Here is a 17,039-nt window from a genome sequence, read left to right on the forward strand (position 1 = left end):
TTTTACAATATTATGCCTTAGTTTATCATTTCCATGTGCATTACAACTTGCAGATCACAGTGGATCTATAAAGACACAAAATATTTAGGAACAGGCAGAATATTGGTCAAATTGCAAATATTTCTCTTAAAATATTTCATGTTGTTCATGTTTTCTTCAAGTTATTCACATTTTTTGGGAAATGATTGTTTATAGATGTAAAAAATTTCATGAAATTTTCCTTTTTTATGCTAAAACAGAAGTTAAACATTAGCAGTTGTCGTTATTTATCAATTATTCTGATAGTATTCTACTGGTCTGATGCTCCTCAGATCCTATTGAACAGTATGTGGCCACTGAACTAAAATGAGTTTGACATCCCTGCTTTAAACAGTCTAAACATTAAAAGGAACAACTGGAAATTTCTTCAGAATAAGTTCAGTTTTACAATATTATGCCTCATCTTATCAGTTACACATGTACATTACAACTTACAGATCACAGTGGATCTGCAGATACACAAAACATTTAATAACAGGCAGAGTATTGGTCAAATTGCACTTATTTCTCTAAAGACATTTCATGTTATTCAGGTGACTCACATTTTTGATCGTTTATAAATGTAAAAATATTCATGAAAATTTCCTTTTTTTTTTACACTAAAACAGAAGATCAACATTAGGAGTTGTCACCATTTATTAATTATTCTGATAGTATTCTACTGGTCTGATGCTCCTCAGATCCTATTGGACTGTATGTGGCCCCTGAACTAAAACCCCTGTTTTGAACAGTCTAAACATTAACATGAACAACCTGAAATTTCTTTAGAATAAGTGCAATTTTACAATAGCAGCTTATCAAGCCTATTACAACTTACAGATCACAGTGGAGCTAAACACAAAACATTTAATAACAGGTTGAATATTGGTCAAATTGCACTTATTTCTCTTCAACTATTTCATGTTGTTCATGTTTGTTCAGGTTATTCACATTTTTTGGGAAAAGACAGTTTATAATTGAAAAAATTTTCATGAAATTTTACTTTTTTACACTAAAACAGAATATAAACAGTAGCAGTTGTCATTATTTATTAATTATTGATAGTATTCTACTGGTCTGATGCTCTTCGTGGCCCCTGAACTAAAATGAGTTTGACACCCCTGCTGGAAACAGTCTAAACGTTATCATCAATTCAGACCATGAGTCAGAGTCTGATTTATTTACGTGAACAACGGTCCAGCTCAGCCCCCCCCCTTCTCTTCTATTGGTCCCTCCCAGCCGCCCCGCCTCCAGCATGAATCCTTTTGCTGATTCCCGTGCACCTTTAATAACGCATGAACTACAGCTCAAGCCGCCAAGAGAAGACAGAGAGCGAGAGGAGCTGGTACCGCTGCCTGCTGCCGATGCGCCCCCGAACAGCTGAATAAAAGAGCGGACAAACCCACGCACCGTGCACGAGCGGACACGCGAAAAGGAAGCGTTTGCAGAAGAAAGCGACAGGATCACTTTATACCGGCAAAAAAAACAGTGCCTGCATCCCCTCCACATACACACACACACATATATCCACACGCACATATCCACCTTCATGTTCTGGGATCAATGAAACCAAGCACAAACCCGTGCGTAAAGTTGCTGAGCTGATCCGCCTGTCTGACGCGTCCCCTGTGAACATTACCACTGTCATTTTCTGGAGGCTGTTTCCTTGGTCCCTGTTCCGGCGTGGATTTTGGAACCCATCATAGTGTCTTTGTCTGTGGATTCTAAGCTTTCCAGAGGAGCGCTGCGGGAAGACACTGGAGGGGACCCTGTAAACGTGCCACATGTCTGTGGACGATATGGATTTGCTTTCGCTATAGCCAAAATTTGCCGCGGTTTTTTAAAATATTCTTTTTTCCTCTTCTGACAGTGCGTGTTCGTTTGATTAGTATTTTTTTATATATATATATATATATATATATATATATAATTATTATTACAATTATTTTTTTGACTCTCAAGCGACTGCTGAGATTTCAAGACTCGTGCGGAATTACAACCATGAACTTTGTTGTCAGTTTGGTACAAATCCTTTTGGCAGCGGTTTTCCACCTATCCACTGTAAAGGTGAGTCTTCAACTTTGTGTCATTTTCTAAAAAAAAAAAAAAAAAAAAAACAAATCAAATATGTGACAGCTGTTGTTTCTTATTCACACGTGTCACCCAAACAGTGGCCTACTTCTTTATTCTCGTGTGTGTGCAAAATTAGTGACACGTGCATTTATTTTGTTGCAAAAGGGGGGAAAAATAAAAACACGCAAGAGGAAACGTGCTTTGAAACATACTAACACAACAATTTGGCGATTTTATTATGTTGTTATTGATCAGACAGTTCTCTTTTTTTGCCCTATTTTGTGTCTTTTATTTAATTACAATGCATGATTTTGCATTTTTGTTGCGCACTAATCAGTTTTAATGAGTAACTTTAACATTCACCCGCCAAAACATATACCAAAGTAGTATTCTGGGTTTGCCAGACACTTACCTTTTTTTCGTAATTGATTGTTTTAGTAAAAAAAAAAAAAAAAAAAAAAAATCTGAAAACAGGTTAATGTTTGTATCCAATTGTATTTTGCCTAAAGGAAGAATATGCGTAATGGATGATGGGGACAAACTATAAAAGTTGTGATTTTGATTAGATAGGTTTAAATGCTGTGTTTTAGTGTTTTAGATTACCTGCACGCAGAAATAGACAATATCTTGTAGGTTATCCCAAAAAAAATTCACATCTCATATTAAATTAACCCTTAGAGTTTATTTAATGTCAGTGCGTAAAGTGCCAAAATTCGGAATCCGGTTCTTCCTGAGGATCATTGACTAGACCTCAGAGCGCCGAGAATCCAGTCCAGTCACTCTTCAGTTATTCAGCCGCAGGGTTTCAGTCCCAGGCTTGATTTTTTTTTTTTTTTCTCACGGTGATCTGGAGTGTGTGGAAGCTGAGACCCGGTTTCTCCTGTCCTGCCGCCCTGCAGGATGCCCACCTCGTTCCCACACAAGCCGATCCGCTTTCTCACGCAATATCTCCGCCGGTTACAGCAGCCACATAAGGTGAACGGAGATCTCCCAGAGATGCGCTTAGTCATGTCAAGTTTTTATGATCAAAACAAAGGCCGTTTCCTGTCGATCCTTTCAAAATAAAAGCCGCGTCGCTGCCCCATACCGGAAATAACTACTTCATGTAAAATATTTCCAACTTTGACACTCATTTTCTGCTATTAATTACTCTGCAACGTGCTCATATTCATCTATTTTTTTAAATCATTTTTTCTCATTTATGGATTCCGCACTTTTATTTTTAAGGTAAGTTATCACTGCAATGTTTTGTGCAACTTGACATTTCTGCAGCTTCTGACTGCACTTGTTAAAATATAAATGTTATGGTGATCATTGCAGGGCATATCTGTATGTAATACAATGATCTGCCCATAAAATGAGAATAATAAGCCTTATATACTGTGGATTGTAAAAGTTAATGAGATAAAGAGTTTGTTTTGTGATGATATGTTTAGATGTGCAGACTTATGCAGATATGGAATATTTAACCCTCGCTGTGATGTTTATCTCTTACAGACTGCCAGCATTAACAAGGGAATGGACAAGAGTAAAAATGAGGGTAAGTGTTGTAAGTGGAACAGAACTGTCACAGACTTCTTCTTGATCCTCAGTGTTTGGGTTAGATGACCATAAGGCCCCCTAGTGGACATTTAGTGAACAACTCTTATGTCCTCTACTTCAGAGCTACAAATATTTGAGTAAAAAGTTTATAGTTTTGTAATGTTTTAGGTGTTACATATCTGTCTACATGAGCTGAGATTAGTTTTCTCTCTAAAGAAAAGAACAGAAAGGTGTCAAAGTTCAGTGAAAAGGTCTGAATTAGGACTTTGGACTTGCCATAAAAGCCGTCCCAATGTCAAAACAAGATTTTATGCGAGGGGAAGAGCAGACACTGTCAAGGTTGCCACAATAATAATTCACAATTGTTAAGGTTTTTTGTTTTTTTTTTTGTTTCTTTTTTTCCTCCTTCCATGTGTTTGTGGTAGGAGTCCACAGTCAATACACCAGCAGATATGTAGCCTTGGTTCAATGCCGTACACATGTTTGTTTGAAAGTGACGCTGTTGGGTTCATTCCAAGGTTGGACCTGTGTGTGTCGGTGATGGATAGTGATACACATTAAGTCAGTACAGCATCGAGTGGCTGACGCTCTAGGGGTTAAAGGTACCTGAAAGCTGCCGCCCCTTCTGTCAAAACTAATAGCAGCTGTCATAGGCGGTCGTGAGCGTGCAGAAATGACTCAATATTTGGACTGTGGGCTGGATAAAGCCACATTGAAATATCCAGTCTGTTCTTGATTTGACTTGTTAAATCTACCTCTGTGAGCACGCGTGATATGAGGAAAACCTGCGATGTACGATAATATTGTTCCGTATTGCGATGGCGATATGAGTTTGATAAGTACGTGAATTAAATTTGTGGTTTCCGATTAATCTCAGGGTAGTGGGGGTCTTGTTCATCATTATTCAGTCAGTCTTCTATGATGATTTATGGCTTGTGCTCATGATGAAAATACACTTTATCGGTTAGCACTATTACCCTGCTGCTTCTCTTTCACTTTTAGCTCATGTCACAAATCTTCATTCACTCGTATGTTGTGACATACTTGCCTCAGTGTAGTACATTTAATTACATGCACTAGATTTTTTTAGTTTTCTATTACCTGACACAGTTTTCGTCACCCATTTGACCGACGATCATAAGATACAGTTGAAAGCGCTGGTAAAAGTTAGTTGACACCCATTGGAGCTCTGTTGCACTGAGAAATAAGATACATCAGGTGTTGCTACGCACACAGGGTATCAAAGTACTTGGTTTTAGCATCAGTTCATTGTTGGTTTCATTCTGCACAGGATTTCTTGACAATGACAGAAATATAGAATATCACCAGCCTTATGTGTAAGGATGATGTAAGAGTGAAGAAATCTTTGCAACCTTTAATAGGAGGCAGAACCAGTTGAGTATGTTGACATGTGGCTGTTGTCTGCTGACAGTCTCGTGAACCAAATCCACCCAGGCCTCTCTAACGGATCTCTGACCCGGAGCAGGTGCTGGTCTGTCAGCCAGTCCGGTTATTCTGGAGTCCAGACCTCTGATTCACTCACCATAAGCTGCGGAGGAGTTACATTGTGGTCAGATGTTTCTTTCATGATGCAGCAATTGCGGTCAGGTTTTTGCTTTTGATAAGTTTTATTTTGACTTATGAGGATTTCACTCATTAAAACATGCCAAATCACGTGAGTTTCTGTGGGCTGAGCGGTGTAAATACTACGTTTGTGTTATAGAGGCTTGAAAATGAAAACACCGAGCTAATTGGCACACAGTCAGTGGTGGCCTTAGCTCACACCGGGGTGGGCTTCTGGGGTCACATGTCAGAGGTGAACCCTGGCGCCACAGTGCCTGAGTTCACGGCAGCTCTGACAAACCAGGGGTCAGGAGTTAGCCAGGGGTCGCTGGGAACTCTGATGGACTGTGGGATGGATTATTCTGGGCTGCACAGTGGATGGAAATGCAGGAAGGCAGATCACAACACTGAGAAAATGAGTCGGCTTAAGTGAAGGCAGGGATTGTAGCTTCACCTGACATTGTTTTCAAAGGTCTCATATCAGCTTTCTGTTGTGAACTTGGCCTGTACTTTGTTAGATCTTCATCAGTCAATCCACTTAGAATTCCATCATAGGTTCATTGTATGTGATTTGCTTCCAACATGGCATCTTTTCTATAAGGTCCTCAGCTTAAAGTGAACTCATTGAAGCAATCTCCTTTATATTGATGTAGTTTTGCTTTTCAAACTTGTTTCCATCATCGGATCAGTGTTAAAGTTTAAGTTATTGGCGAGCCATCTTTAGTGAGCGCTTCCTTGTTCATTTTGATGGACAAAGTTTGGTCTCAGGCCTGAATCTAGCCCAGCTCAACATGGATTTAGTTTAACTTCTTAGATCATAACAACTCATTTTAGGGTTAGAGTTGGGCCACATGTTGAATATCAAAACTATTAGATGATTCCTTTAAAATTAAGACTAATACATGCATATTGGTCTTAGTCTTCACCTATCATAAGTGTAACCTTAAACTTATTAGGGAAAAGAGTGGATGATAAAAGGTGAAATTGTAATTAGCACAAAGAGTGTTGTCAAATCTGATAAACCTTTATATTTGCTTTCCTTAATTAGTAAAAACACTGCATTTACTGTAAGATTTTTGAACCGTTTCTCATTAAGGTTGTCACTGTCGTATTTTAGTCATCCCTCTCCTGGAGGTCATCACGAAGAGTCAGTGTCAGCCGAGGGACATGCTGGTGGACATCTTCCAGGAGTATCCAGAGGACACAGAGCACATGTACATCCCCTCATGTGTGGTCCTCAAACGTTGTGGAGGCTGCTGCACCGACGAAGCCTTCGAGTGTGTACCAACGGAAACGCGCAATGTCACGTTGCAAGTAAGTCCAAGGATGACGAAACCGTACTGACCAGTTCATTAAGTTCATCTTCGTCGTCTCAACGCAATGTTAAAGAGAAGTGTTGTTACATCGGGCGTTGTTGTAATAATACATTCCAGCTCTGGGCTGCCCGTGTACCACCAACCGTAGAGAAAATAAACAGCGACGGTACTCAGACTGGAGAGTCTATTCCGAATGAAGTTTAATATATTTGGTGCAGTTTGGTTTTAGATTCAGATGAATAGATCCTTGCAAGAGTAAGACCCCTATAGTTACAATATGAAAAATAGTTGCATTAAAATGAAAACAACCAGACCGACAGTATTTAGACCTATGATCAAATGTTCCTGACAATGTTAAAAAAAAAAGTCAAGGAAATTCACAATCAATTCATTGCGACAGCACATTTCCTTCGGTCATCTATCAATTGCATCATAAATCTTTCAATTAGGTCAAATTTTAATATTATTCATAGCTTTTTAATTAAAATGAAATAACACCATGACTCTACATAGCTTCATTTAAGGTGAAATTTACATTTCTTTGTCCTTAAACCTGATTTTTCTCTAGATGATCCCATTCTACTTCATAACCTCAGTGGTATGCCTTCTATTATTGTTTTGATTGAGAGACCCCTAGTGGCAGAAATTACTTACTGCATTTAAGTAACATTGAAATCCACTTCTCAACTGTTATCAATATTATTAAACACCCTTATTTCATTATTCGTGCATCAATTTGAGTGAACACAGTTTAATTTAACTTTTTTTTTTTTTTAACTTTCAATTATGGATGTTTTCATTCAGTTCATGTAAAATTTACAAGTGCATGCAAGCACATACAGTTGGATATTTTTGTCATTCTTGAGACTTATATTATGGAAAGGAATTACAATACCAAAATTGGGTTTCATGCTCATTGCATGTCTGGATTTTTTTTAGAGGCACGCAGCTTTTCTGTCCAGACACAGAGCAGAGAAAGTGAAGCGGTGAAGCATGGCATCTCAGATATGTTGTTTACCCCATCACACTGTGTTTACAGCCATGTTAGAGCGGTCAGAGCCTCTCCAGGCCTCTGATGATGCCTGCTGTTTGGCATGGATGTCAGCTTGAAAAGTACAGGAATGTACAGTTACACAGACAGTTGATGTGTTTGAGTCGTGAGCGGTCAGGGCCGCGGTGTTTAGACTGTGGTCGCAAGGGTTACGATAGAATGAGACAGTTGAGGTGAGGAAGCGTGTGACCTCGACGCTGAAAAATCATGCAGATTTTGTTTTATTCTAAACTTTGTCTTGTTATGTCCTCTGTTTCTCTTCAAGGTAATGCGGGTCAGACCAAAGGTATCGCAACATACTATTGACTTAAGGTTCACAGAGCATCAACAATGTGAATGCAGGTAAGAGATGCAACACTTCTGTCACACACAATGTCAGTGCTGAGATGAATCTAAAAACCTGATTCATCTTTCTATTTTCATTCTTTTTATATTTCAGATCAAAGCCAGGTGTTTCAGCAAAGAAAGAATAGTAAGTACGTGTTTTGTGTAGATCTATGTCATGCCATGTGTTTGAAATGAGTCTAAAGGGGATGGTTTCGGGGTCAGTTTTTTTTCCAACAGCTTTTGTTGGCAACATGTTGCCCTTGATCTGAGTGAACGGTAGCTGGGTGGACTCTGTGCAGCCAACAGGTCTCAGAGTATCAGTGGAGTCACATTCTGTTCCTTCCATTAGTAACAGCATTACTGAGATCATGGATTACACATTGATAAGATGTGACCTCAAAACTTCGGAGAGAGCTTTAAGCGTTTTACCCTGAGTGACACAATCAATGTCAAATGTATTTCTTAAACTTTTGTCCAAGACATCCAGCGCTTAGAAAAGTTATGACTATGATCGACTACAGTTGTGTCTCTTATTATTGTTTGTCAAATTAGTTTTGCTCAAATTTCTGTGTGGAAAAGAAGCTGGTCTTGTATTTGTTGTGACTGTTTTAGTCCCTGTTGTAACTTTCTAACAGCAAAGATACAAGTTTGATAACACTTTTCTGTGCAATCATCAAAAAGTAAAAGTAACTGATAGTCTTGGAGGTGTTTGATTTGGATGGACTGGATATCAACAGTTCCTACAGGTTTACCCTAATTTTCAAGGTACATACATGTAGATATCCATACAAAGCATACAAGGACATTATCCTGATCTGACTTATGCTGAGCTGGAAGTGCAAGATTATGGCCAAATAAAATGACTTAAAACTGGATTTTTGGAGCTAAATGGTCACGTAGATAGAGTAGCTTTTTCCAGAAAGTGTTTGGTGATGCCATGATTTTAGAAGTCAGCCCAGACATGTTTCCCGAAGGCAGTGTAGGCAAAGTACAGGGCTCTGGGATCCTATCTGGGCTCTCACATGTTGAGCGAGCTCTTTTTATGGCAGCGGGTTTACTGCTTTATGGTGCGGCTGTAACAGCTTAAGTGATCGAGGTGTAGCCGGCCGGCTTCAGACCACCCGGTGCTGTCTGCACTCTGGTTCCAGCAGTTGCACAAACCTAACCCTCAGCCCTCAGCTACTTCCCAGTCTAATCATAGCAACAGGTGTCATGCAGTTAACCTATTTTTATTTTTAGTGGTGTAAATAGAGGATGAGCTCGGAGACGTGCTGAGGTGCCGTTGTCAGTTGCAGAACTCACTTTGCAGAGTTGACGCAGCGCTGTGTGTGCGTTTGACATATGTATACATGTGTTTTGTGTGTGTGTGTGTGTGCGGGCAACGAAGCGTTAGGTCAGATGGTTTAATTGGATAAGCGCAGTGCTTGTGTGCCCCAACTGTGCTTTAGCGGTTTAAAACCTGATTGATTGGTGGAGGAGAGATGAGATCATGTTAGCAAGGTCAAATCTGTCTGTCATGTGGCTGAACTAGGCTGAGCTTCTTCCAGCCTCGTTGGACGTCCGCCTGTCGCTGTGCACGTAGGCAGCTACTATAGTGTGCAGGGTGGAGTAGAGGCTCTATAAAGAGGATGAGTTCATTCATTCTATCAGTTACAGGAACCTACGTGCATACATCCTATTACCTGCAGCCCAGTTCTAGTCCAAAAGGAGATTCTATTCGGTCACCCAATCAACCCCATAAACTGTTGCTATTATGTCTGCAGTGATGAGGTATAGAAGTGCAACATTTCTATTTAGATGCCAGTGTTATGGGACTGTTGACATTTTTAAGGAATAGAATGAGGCTCTCAGAAGTTTAGTTTAGTTTATGTGCTGGTAGAATAAACAAATTGATAAAAGGAACAGGGAAATACACTAGAAAACCAATATCTTTTCCTACTCGTAACAAAAAGCACTTTTATTGCCTGCCTACATGAGTCAGGATGCGTACTCCGGTCTGGTGGAGCAAAGTCCCGGATTTCATACAGTATATCTGCCATCTACGTCAACGACCTCCTGCCTGTTAAATGAAGTAGTAGAACTGTCAATGACAAAGTACATCAGAGTTATACACACACCCATGTTGTATAGAAATACACAGTGACAGTTCCCTCCATGTCATCATAGATCAGTTAATATCTCATTTGTTCCTAATCTACAACTACAAAGTGAGAGATTTTTTTTTTTCACGAATAATCTGTTATTACTGCCACTTTATCTTATATTATATTTGCTACTGTTAATATTAACCCGTAAAGACCCAGTGTGACTTTTGTGGTAGATCCCAAATTAATTTTTCTCTCCATTTAACCATTCTGAAGTGATTTATCATCATTTATTTTATAAATGGTATTTTGTATTTTATGAATTTTCAGTGAAAATCAAGTATTGTCTTATATTTAATTCACTGATCATGTATACATCCATAAAAGCTCAGATTAAAGTTAGGGTTATTATTATCCAAAACAGAGCAAAATGCAAATCTATCACTAACTGAACATAAAATAAGTGTCTCCATCCACTGTCATTGATCCAACTCCATGAGTTTTACTGGTGAATCAATGTTGTAGAAGATGACGGTGTTTCCATGGTAACTACAGAGCTTCTGAACATCCAAATGGGTCATATCTGATGACCATGGAAAGATGACAAACTGTATTTTACACCAATTATTGACATGTATTGGTAGAATTAGTGGATCAACAGGTATTAAACAGTTTAGATCAGTTGATGGTTTTAGTGGATGTTTGGGTCTTTATGGGTTAATGTGTAATAGTTGTAGAATATGATCATACACAATAAGGTATTAATAGGTTTATGATGACTAATAATGGCCCAATAAGCTACTAATGGATGCTAATAAACATCTACTTAATAAAGAATGTTGACCATCATGTATAAACCTCTGTATCCAGGTTTATGTTTTGTATTTCTGAGGCACCATTTAACCCATTTCTGTAGCAGCAAACTATAGTCGCTATTTGTCATGCTATCTTGTAACGGAGCGGTTATCTTTGAGGCTGTCTGCTGGTGTGTGGTGTACTGCACTGATAAGTGTTTGGTACTTCTACTGCCTTTTAGGAGCTTTTTTTTTTTATCTGTTGCCATGTTTCATGATGAAACCTGCTGCAGCTGCATGGACCAGCTCTGACGGCCTCTGAATAAGTTCTGCCTTGAGCTACTTTACTCCTGTCCTGTGTTCATAGAGGAGGTGATACTGAATTGATCCGGATGTCGTATGAGACTAAGCATATGAGCCCCCCTCCCCTTCCTACCCCCTGATCCCCCCACCCCCGTTATCAGCCCTGACTATGTATCTGATGCAGTCATTGTTGTGTCTCTGCTCTGACCTTCTATCTCATAAGCTGAGCGTTGTAACTGATACTGCTCTAACTATAGTGTCTACCTCAACTCTAAACTATTACATGTCCAGATGAAGTATAGCCGTGAAATGTTGGAAGTGATTAGTTTTATTGTTTTATTTAGTTACTTTATTAAGGTTTTTTGACATTATGTGGAAAGTCAGCAATTAGGCAAACAAAGGAATTGTGCTTCGTGTTGCATCATCATTTTTATTTCAGTTTCAACTCTTAGTTTTAGCTTTAGCCTTAAGACATTGGACAATTTTTGTGGCAACTTCCAAACCCATTTTTTTCCTCTAAATTTAACCTTTTCTGAGTGATTTATTACCATTTATTATGGCATCATCCTCAGGAATTTTTCAATGAAAATCAGTTTTTTTATACTTAATACACTGGCCATGGAGATTTTCATAGAAATAAATTCAACGGTTATTTCATCAAATCAGAAAAAGTTGAAGAAAAAGTGACTTTTTTAGCCAAATATATCATTAAGTGAGCACATCAGCTGAAACATTTTAGATCTATAGATGTTTTTGGTTGCAGCTGCATGTTTGGGTCTTTCAGGGTTAAGCACAATAACCCTGATTCATGCACATTTTTCATCTTTGTGTACATCTTTATGGAGCATCAGTGGTTTTAGGGTTTAGAGAACATGTTCAGTTCATGGTTGTTTCATTTTTCTCTGAGTTGAACCTCTGAACAGCCGCCTCATGACTACATTTTAGGGTCAGCATTGGTGTTGGATTTGTGTTTGAGCGTTGCGTTGTTCCTGTCTGGCTTAGGTGGACTGGGTGTTAAAAGCAGTCATGACATCATGGCGATCAATCAGAAGAGGTGTGTTTGGTCTTGTGGTGCAGACCAGAAAGAGTTGTACTTAACCCGGGGCCAAAGGCCATGAGAATGACAGTGTTGGTGGATTAGTCTAAAACCTGAAAGTCAAATCTGAGTCTTAAACCTTGTGTTCTTGTAAACAAATGCATATCTTGCCTTTATGCAAGGAGATCTCAGTTAGTGTGACAGTGAGGGTCGGGCTGGGTGGGTGGATGGATGGGGGAGGGAGGGGTAAAAGAAGATGGAGGGGGGTACAGGGATGTTGCATGAGTGTCTGTGTCTGCCCTTTCTGCAGAATTCGCTCTATAGCTTAGATCTCTCTCTCTGTCTCTCCCTTTTTGCTTCCCTTGCAGCCACTGTGCGCCTTGCTCAGAGAGAAGAAAGCGCTTGTTTGTGCAGGACCCTCTCACCTGTAAATGTTCCTGCAAATTCACACAATTAGACTGCAAGTCCAGGCAACTTGAGTTAAACGAAAGAACTTGCAGGTTTGTTTACCATAAGTATCCCGATAAAACAACTTGAACCCCCCCCCCTCCTTTTTTGTTTTCTCTCCTTCCTGCCTCCTCATCTCTCCGCCCATCTTTGTGCTTTCCCGCATAGATGGATTTCCTGCAGAGAAAATGCATGCTTCTCCCGTGCTTCTTGATGTTGTGTTGGTGTTTTGTACATGGGAATGTGGCGGCTCTGTGCTTCTCTGTGCTTGCTTTGTCTCTTGTCAGATGCTGCCGTCACTTGGTCCTGTCAACATCAGATTTCAGTGTTGATAATGTCTTGTGATTACCGCAGAAATGTTGCTTTCATCCAGTCTGAATGTTTAAGATGTCAGATATATCTATGGTTGTGTGATTTTGTGTGTATCACTGTACGAAACTCCTACACTTGCACATTCCATTTAGTAGCTTGTTCTGGATGAAGCAACTACCTTGTTTCAATCAAAAAAAAAATCTGACAAAGAGCAAATTATCTTCATATCATTACGAACTGCTTTCAGGTGAAAGTCTTTCATTTCCAAAATTGCTTTTAAGAACATTATTTTGTTATATTTATCTACAGGTGCAATGCATTTGGGTAATATATGGGTAATTTTGTAATCATTTTATGCTTTTACAGGGGAATGTGAGGCATCTTTGAGCTTAGATTCCTGCAGGAGGTCTAAAAATATATTTAAAAAAAAATGTATACAACTCACTTGCTGCCAAAGTAGAGAATTAAGACATTTGTTGACAAGGAAAATCTGTTGAAAGGAACACATTGTAGTGTTTACAGTGACATTTTCACCTTGAATGTAGTAACATTTAAGAAAACATCATAACAAGAGATCCAGTTATCTTCACAAGCCCATGACCTTTAGAGAATTAGCTCCGTATTTTTTCTTTTTGTCACTCTCACCAAGCCACAATGACCTGATACTACTCAGAACAAATGAAGTGTGAGGATCATGAGATTCAAAGGAACTCCCTAAAATGACCCTTAAGGTTTGTTGAGACCACAAAACCCAACTTATTTAGGAATGTGAGGCACAAGGGAAGTATTTTATAGTGCGTGAGAGTCATTCGTTGTAGAAACTATTTATTGAAGGAATTGGTTTGAAACAACACATAGAAAATTAGCCTAATATGGGGGATATTAATCAGTTTTATGAAACTAAGTCAGATTAATACTAATAAAAATTATAGTTAATAGCCATGAAGCAGAAGGCAGTATATTGCTATTCATCTCCTCACTTTAAATGGTTGCCACGGTTATTAATCTTAAATATAGCTTACATATAAGTGAATTCAGAGTGTCCACGCTGCTTGCTTGTAAATCAGAGTTGCACTCATCGTATGCAGTACATAACCAAACAGAAAGGTGCTGCCTCCAGTTAACAAGGCTGCGTTTCATGACCTCCCCTGACCCAACCACTTTCACGACCCCTGACCCCTTAGGGCCCCCCACACAGCTCTGGATTTAGTGAGCAGCACACTTCAGGGTGGAGTGACCAGCGACGTGATTCCAATTGGCTGCTGTGTGTTCAGGAGAGAGGGTGGAGGAAGCTGAGGCTGGGTGGGCTGACCCAATCCCAGTTCCTGCTATAACCCTGCCCCCCAGACCACAAAGTCAGCACAGCCTCAGACAATACAAGGCCATGAGTACAATGATCTGCAGCCGATCTAATGATTAGTCACATCAGCGGCTTTTGAGACTAAAACCATATTCAAATGTGAAAATTCTACTCAAAGAAGCATCCATTGGTGGAAAAGCGCTCTGATCACCCAACCTCCAAACTCTAAACCCTCACTGTCTACGTCTACTTCCTGTTCTGCCCCTGTCTCTGAATATATACTCTTTTTTTTTTGCATGTAGGAGTTATTCATGACATCATGCTTTTTAGGCAAGGCTATAGAAACCTGATTTCCTGCTCTCCTGTTAACCAATCGGCCTCTCTTCTTCCACAGATGTGACAGACCGAGGAGATGAGACCAGGAGTGGCGGACAACACTGTTATGAAGGAATTCTTTTCTTGGCACAGCACTTTGAAACCTGAGGATGCATTCCCTGCAAGGACACGAAACGACAAGCAAGACAGGACGTTGTGGACGCATTTCTTGCCACTGTTTGTTTTCCGCCTAAAGATATTAATATATATGTACATATACTCTTAAGTACATCGACAATGTGTATTGCTGCTATGTAAAAGGACACTTTTTATTATTTATAGCAAAACGAATGCGCCACTGGCGTGTGAATGGGAATTGTCTCAGTAGTGGTCTGGTCATGGGTAGAACTGGGAAAAGAAACCTTTTTATTTTATGTAACACTTCACTGGATGCTGGTCTGCTGTGGATATGAAAACTAAAATATTTTTTAGTAAGAGAAACTTGTGACCACAACTTCACCGAGTGTGCAGCAGAAGCCGAACTCAAGTCCGCACTCCGACGATAAAGACTGAGACAGGAAGGACGAGGAGGCGGGGGTGAAGAAACGCCTGTTGTACTTGAACTGAACGGCAGGTCCAAGAACTGTTTTCCTCTGTGACATGATGTGAAGTTTTGTCTCCACTGTACTGACATACACCAGTTGGTGTGAGAAGCGACACAGTCTGCCGGGATTCCCTGAAGTGACTGTTGTGGTGATGATGCATAATGTGAAGATGACTTTCTTCACCCTGGGAGGGGTTACATGACGATGGTGAGAACCTGATGAAAGGACTACTGGTTAAGTTCGGAAAGTAAAAAAAAATTTGGTCAATGTGGAACTGGAGTTAGGATTTTTTTTTTTTTTTTCTGGATTGAGCATAACAAACTAGGGCTGAGTGATATGGTGATAATGTATGTTGATAATTTTCACGATATTGAAAGTAGAAGATACCAAAATTATTCTTTACTGTGAGAACATGACCAACTCTTGCCAAATATCTGAACATTTCTCAATGAACATGTCAGTCAGCCAATGTGCCTGTAAACATGCTGGCGTTCTACGTCTTCAGAAGCTATATCCAGATTCTAAACGTTGAAATTGCTTTAATTGAAAACGACACTGCAAAAATGATCATTATCATTGTATCATTCAGCCCTGTGAAAAACCACTGCCTGTTAACAGTCCTGCATCCTTTATGTAACCTTTTCCAGGTGGGAAAAACAGATCTGTCTTTGTTTTTGTGCACAGAGATTATTTGCATTTTGATGTATTGTGTTCATTTCACAAAATGTCTTCAGACCAGGCTGTCTAAAGGGATATTACTGTAGGTATATATGGAGACAAGAGACAAGCTGATCACATATCAGATCAGCACACCACTGTAGAAATCCACAACCTTCCAGTTTTCCTTATTTAATAACTTTGAGTGTGTTCCAAAGAAATAGTCATGCATTCACAACAGAGCAGTTCAGCATACAAGTAAAAAACGATCTGTATATACTTACTAGATATCCCGCTGTCTAGTACACTACATCTAATTTATAGAATATGTTCAGTATTGTGTTATGATATTTATATACAGTGTTAAGGTAATTTTGTTTGTCCTCCTCAACTGTTTTCAATCTGTCCGGTCAGGAGATTGAACGGCGAACACGACTGTAGATGCCTTTTTTCTGTGGAGGGAAAAAAGGACTGAAAGCAAATGTTTTGACATTCCTGATTTAAACTAAAGCTGCGTTTCTCAGCAGCCGGAGGGGGATCATGGTGGGCCTGTTGACCGATAGAAACCCCAGTCGAACACATGTGTGTGAAATGATGCGCCAACACAGGTGTTTTTCATCTTGGACAGGGGCGATGGACATGTGGTTTTGCACTTGAGGGCCCGAAGACACGTCATAAGGAGGACTAAAGGAGTCTCGTTGCTGCTGCTCAGCTCGGACCTAATTTAGTGAAGACTGTCCAATTAGACTGAGGCGTTGAGTCTGAGGGTGGTAAAGCGTTTTTGTTTTTTTTTTGTTTTTTTCTGACTGCAACCCAGGCGCTAGCGCAACTAAATCACCTTTATCACTCCAAAGTGTGACATTGTTATAGCTGAAATAAACGCAGATTGTTCCTGTAGTATTTAACTGTTACCAAATGAGGAGATTACTTATGTACAATGTTGAGTATCTACAATAATGATGAAAAATCCTTGAAAAAAAAAAACAAAAAACATGTAAGTGAGTAACAAAGAAACAAAACAATTAACATCACAGTAACCTTTGCAAAAATTATGTAAGTTGCTGTAATGTGCCACGGAACTCAAACACAACTCCATAATCTACCTTTAGCCTCAATAAATGATCTCCTGTAAAAATCCAATTGCTTTGATGCTGTTGAGGGAACAAATAATTAATGCACAAGTTACTAACATCTTCATTTAATTTACCTAGAACTGATTGACGAATGAGAAAATGAGCTGTTCTGAGTAAAATCAGAGTAGGACTAAAGGCAGGACAAATGTGAAGAATAAACGGC

At 39.5% G+C, this 17,039-nt stretch overlaps 1 protein-coding gene across 4 annotated transcripts; it reads left to right on the forward strand.

Annotated features, from left to right (window-relative positions):
- The first annotated feature begins 1,324 nt into the window (after nucleotides 1-1,324).
- On the forward strand, nucleotides 1,325-16,792 carry vegfaa (vascular endothelial growth factor Aa). 4 transcript variants are annotated; one of them, XM_030157213.1, is made up of 8 exons: nucleotides 1,325-1,911; nucleotides 1,942-2,085; nucleotides 3,589-3,631; nucleotides 6,314-6,510; nucleotides 7,829-7,905; nucleotides 8,003-8,035; nucleotides 12,476-12,607; nucleotides 14,561-16,792. In XM_030157213.1, exons 2-8 carry the CDS (start codon nucleotides 2,020-2,022, stop codon nucleotides 14,580-14,582), a joined length of 570 nt encoding a protein of 189 aa, XP_030013073.1. In that variant the 5' UTR covers nucleotides 1,325-1,911; nucleotides 1,942-2,019; the 3' UTR covers nucleotides 14,583-16,792. The 4 variants fall into 4 exon arrangements, with proteins under 4 accessions (XP_030013073.1, XP_030013075.1, XP_030013074.1 ...); XM_030157215.1 differs by lacking the exon at nucleotides 12,476-12,607 and having other exon boundaries at nucleotides 1,325-2,085; nucleotides 8,003-8,039; XM_030157214.1 differs by lacking the exon at nucleotides 12,476-12,607 and having other exon boundaries at nucleotides 1,325-2,085.
- The last annotated feature ends 247 nt before the right edge of the window (nucleotides 16,793-17,039 follow it).

Source organism: Sphaeramia orbicularis, chromosome 16, assembly GCF_902148855.1.
Source record: "Sphaeramia orbicularis chromosome 16, fSphaOr1.1, whole genome shotgun sequence".
Lineage (NCBI taxonomy): Eukaryota > Metazoa > Chordata > Actinopteri > Kurtiformes > Apogonidae > Sphaeramia > Sphaeramia orbicularis.